The 15,561-nt window shown below is 38.0% G+C and overlaps 1 protein-coding gene across 1 annotated transcript; it reads left to right on the forward strand.

Annotated features, from left to right (window-relative positions):
* The first annotated feature begins 9,677 nt into the window (after positions 1-9,677).
* LOC148048041 (ovomucoid-like) lies at positions 9,678-13,070 on the forward strand. Its single transcript, XM_087709382.1, has 4 exons — positions 9,678-9,839; positions 10,876-10,901; positions 12,591-12,700; positions 12,874-13,070. The coding sequence occupies exons 1-4, from the start codon at positions 9,785-9,787 to the stop codon at positions 12,923-12,925; spliced, it is 243 nt and encodes an 80-aa protein (XP_087565508.1). The 5' UTR covers positions 9,678-9,784; the 3' UTR covers positions 12,926-13,070.
* The last annotated feature ends 2,491 nt before the right edge of the window (positions 13,071-15,561 follow it).

The following is a 15,561-nucleotide window of genomic DNA, read 5'->3' on the forward strand; positions in this document are numbered from 1 at the left end:
GGACCTTGGAGGTCTTCCAGTACAATCCTCTGCTCAAGCAGGAAACCCTGCACCATTTCAGACCAATGGTTGTGCAATCTCTTCTTAAAAACCTCCACTGTTGGAGCACTCACAACTTCTGGGGGCAAGTGGTTCCACTGAATTGTTCTGTCAGGAAATTTCTCCTTAATTCACAGGTGATTCTCTGCTTGATTAGTTTCCATCCATTGCTGCTTGATCTGATTTCAGGGGACTTTACTCTTTTTTACATTCTTTAGTCTTAGCTAGAAGAAAATAGGAATATGGCAATGGTTCATTGCTATCTGTATAAATAAATCTAAGTCAAGTCTTTGAGTATTTTTTTTTGAGTATTTTATTAGGATTTATAGGCCGCCCTTTTCCCTGAGGGGACTCAGGGCGGCTTACAATCATTAGGGAGGGGGTGCAATTCAAAATAAACAATATGTGAACAAAATAAAGTAATAAAAACACAACTTGCATTCAACATTCAACACTCGGGTGGGGCAAATTAGAGACTTATCCCCAGGCCTGTTGGGAGAGCCAGGTCTTGAGGGCTGCGCGGAAGGCCTGGACGGTGGTGAGGGTGCGTATCTCGACGGGGAGATCGTTCCACAGGGTCAGAGCTGCAACAGAAAAGGCTCTCCTCCGTGTAGTCGCCAGTCGACATTGACTGGCGGATGGGATTCGGAGGAGGCCCAGTCTGTGCGATCTTATTGGTCGGAGGGAGGTAATCGGCAGAAGGCGGTCTCTCAAGTACTCAGATCCACTACCATGAAGGGCTTTAAAGATGGTCAACAGCACCCTGAAGCGCACCCGGAGATCAACAGGTAGCCAGTGCAGCTCGCGGAGGATGGGTGTTATGTGGGCGAACCGTGGTGCGCCCACTATCACTCGCGCGGCCGCATTCTGAACTAACTGCAGTCACCGGATGCACTTCAAGGGCAGCCCCATGTAGAGCACATTGCAGTATTCCAGCCTAGAGATCACAAGGGCTCGAGTGACTGTTGTGAGAGCCTCCCAATTCAGGTAGGGTCGTAACTGGCGGACCAGGCAAACCTGGGCAAATGCCCCCCTGGTCACAGCCGACAGATGATGATCGAGAGTCAGCTGTGGATCCAGGAGGACTCCTAAGTTACGAACCCTATCTGAGGGGTATAAAATTTGATCCCCCAGCCTGATAGATGCAACATTAGCCAAATTGTTGGGAGGGAAACATAACAGCCACTCGGTCTTGTCCAGGTTGAGTACCAGTTTGTTAGCGCTCATCCAGTTCTTAACGGCCTCCAGACCCTGGTTCATCACGTCCACCGCTTCATTGAGTTGGCACGGGGCGGACAGATACAATTGCGTATCGTCCGCATATTGATGGTATTTTATCCCGTGCCTCCGAATGATCTCACCCAGCGGTTTCATGTATATGTTAAATAGTAGAGGGGATAAGACCGAACCCTGCGGCACCCCATATTTTAGGGGTCTTCTCTGCATGTCAAGTAATTAGCTTAAGCTTGACACTATGTAAGTGCTGATAGTCTTTGTTTAGTGACCACTTAGTAGTTGCTAAGTGAAACTGAGACTCTCATGATCTTCCTTCAGTTTTCCTTTGCTATACAGACTTGTGAAGCTTGTAAATGTGAGGAGTGATCCAGTTACCCTTTCTTCACCATCATAACTCTGAATGTCACTGTACGAGGCAATTGCTAAATGAAGAATATCTGTGTATAGTTTTTCTTACAACATCCTCCCCTTTTAGAGTTGAACAAAGGTGTTCATTAAACTGGTTGGAATTCTCCCTTGGGCTGGCAATACCTGATTTTCTTTCTTGGGGCCATCAAACCCAGGAAATCATGTTCACTGGTGTCTATTTTTCTTCTTTGATGATTTTATCCAGACTTCATGCAAGAATATTAGGAACCTAGTCCCAGGCTTCTCTAGAAGAAATAAATCTTCAGCACTATGTAAAATCCAACTTGGTTTTTTCTGTCCTCAACTCTTCTAACCAACCTTTTCTTCTTCTTTTTTCAACCTAACAACTTTTGTTTCCTCTGTGAGAAAGTTTCTCTCTGTGGGAAAAATTGTAGTTATGCAATTGTAATTCAAGTGCTTGGCAACCAGCAGATAGTTACAATGATCACAGTGACCCACAGTCACTTGACTGCAGATGGCTTCCAACAAACAAACTCAATGGGGAAACTGATAGGAAGTTGCAATTCATGGTCACATCATGTGGCACTTAATGACTGTAGGTTATTTGCTTAACAAACACAGTCTATAAGTGGGTGTGATCATATAGGAATGTATTCACTTTACAACTACAACACTTATCAATGTTGTTTCAGTGATATTGCCATTTGGGCCTTTCAAGTCCATACTTATTCTTATCTTTAGTCCTTATCTACTTTCATTTCTGTTGCCAAATCTATAAAGATCTACATCCATATTGATAACCATTATCTATAAATATACACACGAACGCAAATAATTTATTTAGAAGTCTCTGATAACTTTAGGTCTTAACACAAAAATCAACACAAGTCTCTACTTTTTATGCAGGGTAATACTTATTATACTACTACTACTTATTATGCAGGATAATCCCCCTCAGAGTTCTGTTGTATGTATGTATGTATGTATGTATGTATGTATGTATGTATGTATGTATGTATGTACTGTATGTCATGCTGAAGTTGCCAAAAAGGGCAACACAGTCCTAGGATAATTAACAGAGGAATAGAATCAAAATCACACAAAGGGTTGATACAGGTAGTTCTCGACTTACAACAGTTCACTTAGTAACAACATAACTGAAAAAAGTTATTTATAACCTTTTTCACATTTTTTAAAAGAGTTTTATTGTTTTTCAATTACAAAAATAAACATCTTTCCTTAAGCACTATGTCATCTGGGTATAAACATCTCTGTGCAATATCATTCATCTTTTGCCACATGTTTCATGTTCATATTAACATTATTTCCCTAAGTTTAATATTATAATATATTAAGCATTTAAACATGATAAAACTCTCCATTATTCTTCTTACTATCTTCTAGTAATAATATATCAATATTAAACATTATTATTCTTACCTTACACATACTAACCATTTTATATCTTTGTTTTTATTTTCACATTTAAGACCATTGCAGCATCCCCATAGTCAAGTGATCAAAATTCAGCTGCTTGGCAACTGGCTTATATCTATGACAATTGCAGTGTCCTGGGGTCATATCAGAAGTGGGTTCCTGCCACTTCTAACCTCTTCTATAGAAGAGGTTCCACAAATCTACAGTGCCGCTTAGAACCAGTTCCCGCTCACTTCCCCCGCCCATCCGCACATCATCAAGATGAAGATGAGAGGAGGAATTCTGGGAGTTGAAGTCCACAAGTCTTAAAGCTGTCAAGTTTGAACACCCCTGGTTTTTTTTTTAAGGGTTAGGGGTGCAAGGGTCTTGTAACTTGACAGCTTTAAGACTTGCGTGCTTCAAATGTCAGAGTTTCTAAGCCAATATTTTGGTTGCTAAGCAAGAGCATTGTTAAGTGAGTTTCACCACATTTTACAATTTGGCCTCACCCATCCAGTCACATGACTGGCAAGCCACTCCCACAAAGCAGGCCACACTTACAGAAGAGGTTCTAAAAAAAATTGAAACCTACCACTGGGTCATATGATCACATTTTGTGATCTTCTGACAAGCAAAGTCAAGGGGAAAGCCAGATTCACTTAACAATCACATTATTGTAGGGATTCACTTAAACTGCCACAAAACTATGGCAAGAAAGGTCGTAACATGGGAGAAATTAACTTAACAAATGTTTTGCTTAGTCACAGAATTGTTGGCCTCAACTGTGGTCATCAGTCTAGGACTAGCTGTACCACTTTATAAAGCCTTGGTAAAACCACACTTGGAATAGTGCATCCAGTGTTGATCACCACAATGTGTGTGTGTGTGTGAGTGAGTGAGTGTGTGTGTGTTGCATTTGTGCTGATAAACAAATAAAGGGAGACTAGTATAGATCTATTTCAAGCTATTTAGCTCTCATCAGCTAGCCATACCCTTACTGTATTACATATTAGGCAGTTATATTAGCCACTAAGCCACAGGCTCTCCTCTTTTATCAGCTAAGCCAGGGAAATATTGTGTCACAACCCCTGGTATGTGTCACAACCCCTGGTATGCCCAAAAATGGGAGGGAGCATACTGCTTCCCTTTTCTGTCTATCGACTCACTCTGGGAGCCATCCAAGCAGAAAGCCTTTTTTTTTTAATGTTGCCTTTGTTACATTTATGTTGCAATTGTGCTGATAAATAAATAAAGGGAGACTAGTATAGATCTATTTCAAGCTATTTAGCTCTCATCAGCTTGCCATATCCTTCCTGGGAATCGAACCTGGACTGTATTACATATTAGGCAGTTGTATTAGCCCCCCCCCCCACACACACACGTGTGTGTGTGTGTGTGTGTATAAGACCCAGTCTTATTTTGGGTGAAACATGGTATTATGAAATGGGCAAGTAGATTATTTTAAATATTTTTATTTATTTATTAAATTTTTATGCCAACCATCTCCCCTTAAGATGACTTTGGGTGGCATAAAGAAATGAATAAATAAATTTAATAGCATTCCATTTAGGCCATTACATTTGAAACTTCTGAAACTTTTTGAAGAATGTGTGAGATGAAAGGATTGGACTGCTAATGTTTTATTATGAACTGAAGAACATGTAAAACCCCTGGTGGATTACAAGGTATTTTAGCCCAAGAAGCACTTAAGACAAAAGAAGAATCATGTTTATGCAATGGAAATGTTTTTGCACAATTAAGATTCTGGATGGTCACAATATCAGTTTACAGAAGAGGAAGTGAATTGCTCAAAGTGAGCATGCACATTGATTGTGTTGCAACCATTGAGAACCGACTGATCAGATGCTTTTACAAGAAACTTAAACCTGGAAAAAAATGGTTAGCTCTCCACAGAAGCAACTGCCTGATCACTTATAAAGGGAAAAACCAAAACTAATTATTTCAGATCTCAATCCAGTATATTATCTAGGTGGTTTTGTATATACAAAAATTGTAATCCTAGTGATTAGAATACAGTATTTCAGGCAAACCTGTAAAGCACTATGAACAGAGGTGGGTTGCTCCTGGTTCGGCCCAGATCAGGTGACAGCGGGAGGCTCCAGCCACCCACCCGGACACATATGCCCTTGTGCAGAAGCATCATGTGCATGAGTGAACCTGTAGTAAAAATAATGGAAACACACCACTGATTATGAAGTGGTATTTAAGTCTAAGTGCTATTATTATTGGTTTTGCTCTACACAAAAAATAGACTAACCATTTTTCCAAAGGTAACTAAGGAGATAATTCCTAGTCCTTTTATTTCTTTTCATTATCTGAACTACACAACATTATACATATTGTGTATGCTTTGTAAAAAGTAATACAATTATTTGATACAAGAATCTGGAAGTTTTGGAAAGCTGATGTTTTTTTTTTAAAGAAAACCCCTAATAGATATTGTAATTATCTAATAGATATCTTTCACCCTGGCTTCGCTGATAATGGATAAGAGCCTGTGGCCTAATGGCTAAGATGTTTGCCTAGTATGTAATATAGCCCAGGTTCAAATCCCAGTAAGGGTATGGCTAGCTGATGAGAGCTAAATAGCTTGAAATAGATCTATACTAGTCTCCCTTTATTTATTTATCAGCACAAATCCAACAAAATGTAACAAAAAGGCAACAGTAAAAATATTGGGTTTCTGCCTGGATGGTCTCTTGTGACGAGCCGAAGGACAGAGAATGGAAGTAGTGATCTTCCTCCCATATTTGGGCATACCGCGGGTTGTAATTATCTAATAGATATCTTTCACCCTGGCTTCACTGATAACGGATAAGAGCCTGTGGCCTAATGGCTAAGATGTTTGCCTAGTATGCAATATAGCCCAGGTTCAAATCCCAGTAAGGGTATGGCTAGCTGATGAGAGCTAAATAGCTTGAAATAGATCTATACTAGTCTCCCTTTATTTATTTAAAAGACTAAAGCATATGAGAAAGAGTTGCAGTTTGGGTATTGCTAGTTTGATGAGTTGCAGTTGGGTATTGCTAGTTTGATGAAAAGAAGGAATAGGGGTAACATGTAAACAGTGTTCCAATATTTAAGGGGATGCCACAAAGAAGAGGGAGTCAGGCTATTTTCCAAAACACCTGAGGGCAGGACAAGAAAGAATTGATGAAAAACTAATCAAGGAGAAAAGTAACCTAGAGCTACGGTAAGTGGAAATTTCCTGATAGTTAGAACAATTAGTCAATGATATGAGTGGGTGCCACAACACCGGAGGTTTTTAGGAAGAGATTGGAGAGCCATTTGTCTGAAATAATATAGGGTTTCCTGCTTGAGCAGGGGGTTGAACTAGGGTTAGGGTTAGGATCTCCAAGGTCCCTTCCAACTCTTTTATTCTGTAATTTATCCTATGGCTGCCCAGAATGAGTGCATTTTGCTTGAGAAGTGGATGATAGTCTTAAGTAAAAAGTGAAAGTAGATCTGGATGTCACAAAATAACTCTAAGCCCCTTTCAGAAGGGAAGATAATTTCTTGGCCCAGAAAAATATAAATAAAACCTTCCTTTTTTCTTACCTTTTTGAAGGCCGGTTGTCATTTTCTGCTTCTATTTTGAGCTCTCACCTAAAAAGGAACATCTCAAGTTGGTACAACTCAATGTGTGCCTCTATCACATCTTATTTCCATAAGAAATTCAAATCAAGTCTCTCTTCAAATTTTATCTAGCCAAACAAATGTGGCATTTTTTCCTTAGAAACTTGAAACACATGTCTCAAAGGGTTCCATATCAGAACCAAATAAAAGCAAGTGGCTACTTATATTTGATTATATCACAAGGAAAATCACTATACTAGGACTTCTCAAACTGTGGCTCACAAGTCCTGTGGTGGTCTCAAGCAGTTTAAACATAGATACAACACTTTTAAAAAACTTGATCAGGCTGATGAAATCATAGTAAGGAAGAGAACCAAGACATTTCTTCTAAACCAGTATCTTGCCAAGATCATCTCATAAATCAACCAGGTGCCTTTTCAAATTTTATCTAGTCAAACATAAGTGGCATATTTATTTTTTCTTTAAAATTTGTCAAGTATAGTTTACCATTCTTTTAAAAAAAACATCGGTATAAGAATGGGTTTTGCTTACAAAAGAGGTGGGAAGCTTGAGGTAAAGATAAAGATAAAAAGTAGAGATAAAGGTTGACTCAGAATTATGCCCAGAAGGTGATTCTTGGCCCAGAAAAGGCTACATACCTCTAGCCTACAATTTAAAAATGAGAAAGACCACCTTTGTGTGTTATGTATATAACTTATTGTATTGTTTGCCATTCTTACAACTTTGCACTTTTAAGGAGGAAGGAAAGTCACAAGTATGTGAAAGGGAAAACACTAAACTCGATTAACCTTCAGATATCAGATGCTTGTTTTCCTAAACTAATCATATTTTCTAGTCCCTCCAAAGAAGAAAGGAAAATTTTCAGCCACTGATGTCAGAAGAATAAGATGGAGAAGGCAAAAATGAACAAAAAATGGGCCGTTTTTTGTTCATTTTTGCCCCCTCTCCCCAGGAGTACTCTACCCTTTTAAAAAGAGGGGGGGCTTTCTTGAGAAAAATGGGCCATTTTGGGGAGGTCTGCAGAGTGCAAAAACTTTTTCGTTTAATTTGCCTCTTCAAAATCTTGGTGCGTTTTATACTCCGGTGCGTCTTATGCTCCCAAAAAATACGGTAGTTCTTAAGAAAGCCTCACAATAACCTTGAGCATGTGTTTCTAGATATGATCCCGATTATGAAATTGCTTTATTATTACAACTGATTGAATAGCTGGGGCTGAGAAATTGCCATTTCAGTCATATAAGGCTGAAGCTATACCACAATTTCTGCAAGCAACCTTAATTCTAGGTGGAAAAAGGTGACAATTTCCTTACACATTTAGCACTTTAATTTAAGGAATATTGATGTAGCACTTAGCAGAAGTTTGGACATTGTTTTATTTGTAATATGATAACATACACACTATACTATTTAATCCAATGGTTCCCAAACTTTTTCTGGCCATGTCCCACGTGAGCATCTCTAAAATCCTGATGCCCCCCTATATAATTCTTACTATTCAAAAAGTGAACTCCTACTCGCATGGAGGAAGCCAAAAAGGCTATTAACTTGGTTTAAACAGGGTTCCAAAGATGCAAATTATTAAAAGAAATAACTATTAAAAATGATGGCTCAGAAAAAGGGAAATTTAAAAAAAACATTCTTAGCATAATGTATGAATAATAAGATTATCATGAATGAAAGGGGGGTTGTAACCTATGACGCCCCCCCCCCCACTTGCTCACTTGGTTTGAATCTGCAACTTAGTCAGGAAATGCTTTGGTAGTTCAGTAGGTGGAGTGAATTACACAGGCCAGGCAAGGTCTACACACATGTGACCCAGCCCCAGATTGCTCTGAGAGAAAAGGGATTTTTAAAACACAGGGAAAACACAGACTAAAAATAACTGTAAATCTAACAATGTCTTACTTAAACCTGGGCCCTGGTTCTGTATCCTCACTGCTGGGATTCCCCCAGCAGCCATCCACTCTGTCTTCCCCACAGAGCAGCTCTCCCTGCAACCTCCTTGCAACAAAGCCCACAAGAAAGAGAGAGGAAGAGACTCTGCCAGTCCCATGATCCTTAGTGGGAACACATCTGATTGACTTGTAGTTGCTCCCCCAACCCCAGCTAGGATATCCTTTTCAGACCAGGCCCTAGGAAATGGACTTTAACAAAGACAACAATAGGTAAATGAAACACAACTGTTTCATAACAAATATATAAGAAAAATTAGCGGGCTTTCAAAAATTCAGTTAATAGCTCATTTTCAAATTGCTCCGATTAAAAGTCAAATTGCCCTCCTGTGTGGCGTGGGCCCCACGTTGGGAACCACTGATTTAATCACTTTATTTTTCTATTTAAATATTCGTGAACTCACATATCCAGAAAATAACTTATAGAATTACGGGACTTGGAGGAAATAGGTATTCTGTGAGTTGAACTTCATATACCTTAAAATTAGACTTAGAATAATTTTAAATGTATACTAATCGGCATACATTAAAATGAAATTTCATTGCACAAGTTGCCAAGATTGAGAAACAGCCTCTTGGCTGCTAGATTGCAAGAATACATATAGAGTAGCTCTTCAAGAAATGGCAAAATGGCCATTCTTCTCAGCCATAGCTCTTCAATCAATTGTAATAATAACACAATTTCAATGCTTTGTGGTAGAATTTCATAATCCGGATCATATCTAGAAACACATGAAGATTATCGCAAGGCTATCTAAGAACTATATTCTCTGTGTTCTTTAATATATATAACTGTTATTTGGTGAGTAATGATATTTTTCACATTTCCCCTTTGAACGTATAAATGATTTACTTGCTTATGATTTATGACTTAACAAATGTTTACTGTTCCCAAGATTCGCTCAATATTTACTAATAGAAGCTGACTAATACAAGCCTTTCACATTCCCTTATACTAATAGAATGGGGAAACTGAAAAGTGCCTATAGGGACTTGCAATGTCAACATTCTCTTATCTTCTTTTGAAGATAAGAGGCAATATGCTTATATATACTCATAAACGCCTAGCTAGAGTTTAAACAGCACCTGCGTCTGTGATAGCTAGAAGACATTTCAGTGGAAGAGCTTGGTGTGGTTTATCCTCTCCTACCAACATGAAAGTCGCTTTTTGCCTGTTTTTCACCCTGGCCCTCTTCTTTTTGTACGCAGGTAAGCCGAGCATCATCTTGCAAAAGATTCTTTTCAGGTACATGGCATTTTGAGACTTAGATCCCCATTATCCACTCAGCCTTACAAAAAGGGGCATTTTAAAGGCTCCTTTACAGGAATGTTGTATTTATGAGGGATTTCGAACACCAAATTACAATTTATAGAGAAATCACATGAATCTTTAGAAAATAAAACTGCAGCCGTCCACAATCCTGACACCAACAGATACCAAAATTTAAAGCTAAGCAGCTTTCAAGTTTTAAAGACCCAGAAAGCACTTTTGATCATGAATCCTGGTTTTAATCAACTAAATCTTTAATCAACTAACTATCCATTATACTTAGTCCAGCACTGTAGTCCACCAAAAGGATTATAACTTTATAGTTGTTTTTGATTGCTTATTTTTGCTTTTATGTTGTCAGCTGATTAACTCCCATAGCTTCAACCTTAAACTGTCTACGGTGGACCTCACCCCATTCCTAAGAGGTCTGTAAGGGGGCGTGCACCAGCACCGGTGCCTGCCAGGAGCACCAGGTACCGTTTCGGTACAGTGCTCCAAAGGGCCCATCTGCCCGCCCATGCTCCTTACTGGTATTTGAGGTTTTGGGGGCTTCCATGCATGTGCACAGAGCGTATGGCGCCTGCGCAATGCTCTACCAAGCAGCTGGAGTGTTACGGGCGGTAAGGACGCATGTGTGCACTGTGTGTGTGCATGCGCATGCTGCATGCATTCATGTGGTGGATGCCCAGCCCTGTTGCACTGTACTGGTTGCAATGGGATTCGGAACCCACCACTGGTGCCTACTGTCCTACTGTCCCCATTTATTTGTAAATAAATATTTACTTTCATCATGTTTAGTACAACTATTATTCAGTGATAGTTATATGAATTTGAATATATTTGCATTTCAGACAGAAAGAAACATGTAAAGTCAAATACTCTTTTTTTTTTGCAGTAAAAGAAATTATTTAGTTGGTCCTTATTCAAGCTATGGTTTTACATTACATTGTTTATGGATTTGATCTTTCTTTTTAGATGCTCTTGAAGATGAAGACAAGGCCGTAAGTGTCAACTATGTAATAAATCCAAATGATCATAGTTGAAGATTTAGATATGTAATGATTTTGCAAAGGTGGGGTGAGGGGGGGGGAGGAGATAGCAATGAAATCAATGTCTGGGATTAAATTTATATGGACTTTATGGATTATGTAATGTAATCAGTTTTTGCTATGAAATGGTAAAATTGTGATTTATGTTACATGGGGGAAAAGATAGAATAAATTCAAGGAAATAGACTTTACAGTATAATAGACATAATTGGAGAACTGAATAATAATTTAGATGTCTTCTTCCTCGTCTTAATATTCGGAAAGTACATGACTTCAAGAAGAGCATAATACATTAATTTGGGGGAAAGGGTGTTCCTTGGTGCTCTCCGAGCTTGATGGTTTTCTTGCAGATGTTTCATTACCCAAACTAGGTAATTGGTAATCCACACTAGCACTGACAATGATACCTAGTTTGGGTAATGAAATGTCTGCAAGAAAACAAATAAATTCAGAGAGCACTAAGGACCCTTCATTTCAACCCTGAGCTACAAATATTCTCCTTTATTGGTACATTAATTTGGATTTTTAAAAATAACAAAAAGATGCTACTTTTTGCAGTGTCAAGCTTGCCATGAAAGGGAGTCTTCATTACTAGAATCCCATTGTTTTGCCTGACAAGACATCCAACTATCAACCCCTTCCAAATATAGATGCTGAAAACTCAAAACAGGATTAAAATGTTGAAAGAAAGATGCCAATGTGTCATCCATTTGCTGCCCAATTGTCTCTCTCCATGATAGTGAATCCAGATGAATGGCTCCTAGAATGGCATGCCTTCATGCCAAAACTATCTTAGGATTTTAAACCCTGTCCCTAAGTATAAGGAATTAATATTATTAGATAAAGGGTCTGGGACAAAAAATTGGTTTCTCCTTTGAAATGCAGTAGTTCTAGACTGGACTGCCTTCCACCTGTTTTAAAGAGCAATCATATTAGGAACATTGTTTCAATGCAAGTACTAAAGCCAAATAAATTTTGGTCCTAGCCCTTTGTATCTATACAAAATATTTGTAGCCCATTTACTAAGAGAATCTTACAAGTGGTTACAATCCATAAAAGAGCAAGATGGCCTAATAACAGAAAGTTAAGTCAGTAATAAGCACGTAGGTTTTTTAATCTGATACCAAAAGACACATAACCTCAGGGCAGCCTGATTTCAAGAAGGTTTTCCAAAGTTGTCCACAGAGATTCTCAATCATCCAGGTCCTGGTTGTCCCAAAAGTGTTTTTTTTTTCCCAAAAAGCACAAAAAGCTCTGGGTGGTTTACAAATATCAGCACATTGCACCCAATAATCTGGGTTTTCATTTTACTGACCTTGGAAGGATGGAAGATTGTGTCAACCTTGAGCCCATTAGGATCAAACTCCAGGCTGTGGGCAGGATTAACCTGCAATACTGCATTCTAACCACTGCATCACCGGGGTCCTCATGGATTCTCTACATGGCCAATTCCTTCTGGTATGTAGACTTCATTGTCCAGAATTCCTCAACCAGTATGACCATTGCAGAAATTTCTGGGAGTTGAAGTCTACCCACATGGAATTCTACAAATTGGAAAACACTGAATGTGGAAGATTACAAGATCTTTAGGAGCTTTAGATTAACCAAGGGAAGATAAAACCAATGTTGTTCTCTCCGAAGGTTGATTGCACTAACTATCCCAGAAAAGCATGCACCAGGGAATACCAGCCCCATTGTGCCTCCAATGGTCAGACCTATGCCAACAGATGCTATTTCTGCAATGCACTTGTGTAAGTATCGGTTTCATTCATACCAGCCAAGATGAAGCAAGGGTTAATTCTGCTAATTACAGTAGACCCTATGTTTCAATTGTAGTTGCTGTAAAATGTGTTGGGTTTGTACTTGTGAAAAAGCTTACATCTTCTGACTTTTCAAATTCTGTGCTATATCTTTCTTTTCATAGTGAAAGTCGTGGACTAATAACATTGAACTACTATGGAAAATGTAAAGAGTAATGCAATTCAGATCCAGAGGACTGAGATATTACTCCAAGCAACATGGCTGTTCCTCTATCCTTTTTCCCTCCACTTTTGTTTGCTTAGCCGGGGAATAACTTCGAAATTAATTTCACTCATCAATAAAATGAACTATGCATCCTAACCTGCTTTTGAGTTTCTTTTGCTCCACAATCTCTGTTTCCCAATGTCTATTAGACTGCAGGGTTACAACAACAACAACAACAACAATAATGCAACTCTTTTACAAAATAAGATTTTATAAAAGGTTTATGGACAACCTCCAATCCATAGCATGAGGAGGCAATCATTTTGGGGGTGATTCCAAAAAAAAAAAGTGTAGTGTTTAGTCCCAAAAGAAAACATTTAAAACACAAAATGAAGATGGGATTTGTGTTTCATAGCAATTTCCCAGGTAGGTCCTCTCTGGGACCTGGAGATGTGGTTGAGGTTCCCTGTAGATGAGGGAATGGCTTAAAATGCACAAGATTCAATGACACATAAGGGCAGGATCATAACTTTCTATTGTTATTCTCTGAGTTTTGGAATTGTTAGCCAGTTTCTTTGGGGATTCAGCGGTATTAAATCTAGAGCTGCTCCAATAAAAGGGGATTTGGTTCACACTTTGGTTTGTTTTAATGTATTTTGTTTCATACTCCTTATAGAACTCTTAAAATCTATGCTTTGTTTCATGCTTGGGACTCTCAAATCAATATTTCGAAGTTGGAACATTTCAAGGAACAAATGTTTTGCATGTCCCTACTGAAAGCCATCCATCTCAAAGCAGCCACATTTTGTTTCAGACTCAAAAACACATATATTTTGTTCCATCCTCAAAACACTCAAAATAGTCAATTTAGGCTTGGAATATGTCAGGAGAGAACCATTTTCCACATCTCTAGATACCATATCAATTGATTGGTAACATTACACACAGTCAGCCAACTCAATCAAGGTAAGTCTGGGTGGCTTATCAACCTAACAAAAAATAAATAAACCTGTGGAACATGAACCTACAAACAGCAATAAAACAATAAAATGGTGATTGAGGCAGAAATCACACCTTCATTCAATTCGGGCAGCACAAATCATGACTCAAAGGCTCAAGGAAAAAAACTCAGTGGTGGGATTCAAATTATTTAACAACCGGTTCTCTGCACTGATGACCAGCTTTCTTTTACACAGGCGGAGGTCAGTTAGTACCTGCTGCCTTAAAACTTTTTGAGGCCAAAACATTGGCACAAATTCTATATGGGGCGCAAACATGAATCCTTGCAAAGAAAGACTTGCTAGAAACCATACAAAGCAAATTCCTGCGAGCCATCTTAGCTGCACCCAACGGAACGCCAAATGCCCAGTTAAGAATTGAGACAGGCATGCCTCAAATTAAGGTAAGAGCCAGGAAGATGATGATTATTCGTTAGCTTAAAATGCATTTCTTTCCAGAGGGACTGTCCCCATTAGTGTTGACTGACAACTTCCCCTCCCCCTGGAAACAGGCATTTGATCACAAGCTTGGCTCTTATGGGCTCTCACCAATATTCTTTTTTTTTAATTAAAATTTTTTAATTTTTAATTTGAAACAAGTACAACATCTTTCTTTATGTGCTATAAAAAGCATATCAGTCGATCACAAATAAACTTTGGTACATCTCCTCCACAGTCAACAAACATAACTCAAGCATTTTGACTCAGATATTCATACATATCACCATCATCATATATCCATTTTCATTTGACTGTAATTACTATTTAAAGATATTAATAATAATAATATTCTTAAACAATACATACCCACACCAGTGGGAAAATAAAAAATAAAAAGAAACACACAAAAAAGAGAGCAAAAAAAGACAAAGAAAAAAAAAGACAAGGCAGGGAATAAAAAAAAGACAAAACAAAAAAAAGAGGGGGGAAAAAACGAACACAGGTATATATCATCAAAACAAAAAGATATCAGCTGGTTACTACATGTTTTGGTACATCTCTTCCATTATTTCATATTAATTCAAATATCTTAACTCAAATGTTTACCATAGTAACATCATTATACCTCCACTTTTAATTGACTATAGTTGTTTAAACATCCTTCATCCTTAACTATGCCAAAGAATTAATCCACAGACACATGCTGACATTTCATTACTTGTTTGTAAAATCCTCTATTAACATCAAATCCTCATATCCTATTTTAGCTGAACGTCCATAGTATTTAATACCAAAGATTCCATCTTCCATACAGTATAATTTATTATCATTCTCCCTTCTTTATATAGTTATATCATATATCATAACATTTTCCCCATATTAGTTAACATTTAACTGTATATATTTTATTTTATAATAGTAATAATTATTATAATTAAAACCCTTTATATATAATCCAAAAATATTTCCAACCTTCCTTTCTCATATCCAATTATTATTTATCATATCAACTCCACATTATATACATTACTATCAATATCAATTATTATTCAGCTATATCTATTACAAATAAGAGTAATTAGATTTAGCTAGTTTTCATTTGTATTCTTCAATCTATCAGCCTATGTCTCTCCAATAGCAAAGTCCTCTTACCATTCTTAAAACAAATTCCCCAAAAGTTTTTATAGGCAAGTCCAAACAGAAATATC

This window comes from Thamnophis sirtalis, unplaced genomic scaffold (genome assembly GCF_051295495.1).
Source record: "Thamnophis sirtalis isolate CommonGarterSnake01/CBP01778 unplaced genomic scaffold, rThaSir2_p1.2 scaffold_3, whole genome shotgun sequence".
Classification (NCBI taxonomy): domain Eukaryota; kingdom Metazoa; phylum Chordata; class Lepidosauria; order Squamata; family Natricidae; genus Thamnophis; species Thamnophis sirtalis.

Coding starts and splice junctions, on each gene's coding strand:
- LOC148048041 (XM_087709382.1), top strand. CDS start 9,785: ATGAAAGTCGCTTTTTGCCTGTTTTTCACCCTGGCCCTCTTCTTTTTG. Junction 10,902..12,590: donor TTGAAGATGAAGACAAGGCC/GTAAGTGTCAAC, acceptor TTCTCTCCGAAG/GTTGATTGCACTAACTATCC. Junction 12,701..12,873: donor TATTTCTGCAATGCACTTGT/GTAAGTATCGGT, acceptor TTCTTTTCATAG/TGAAAGTCGTGGACTAATAA.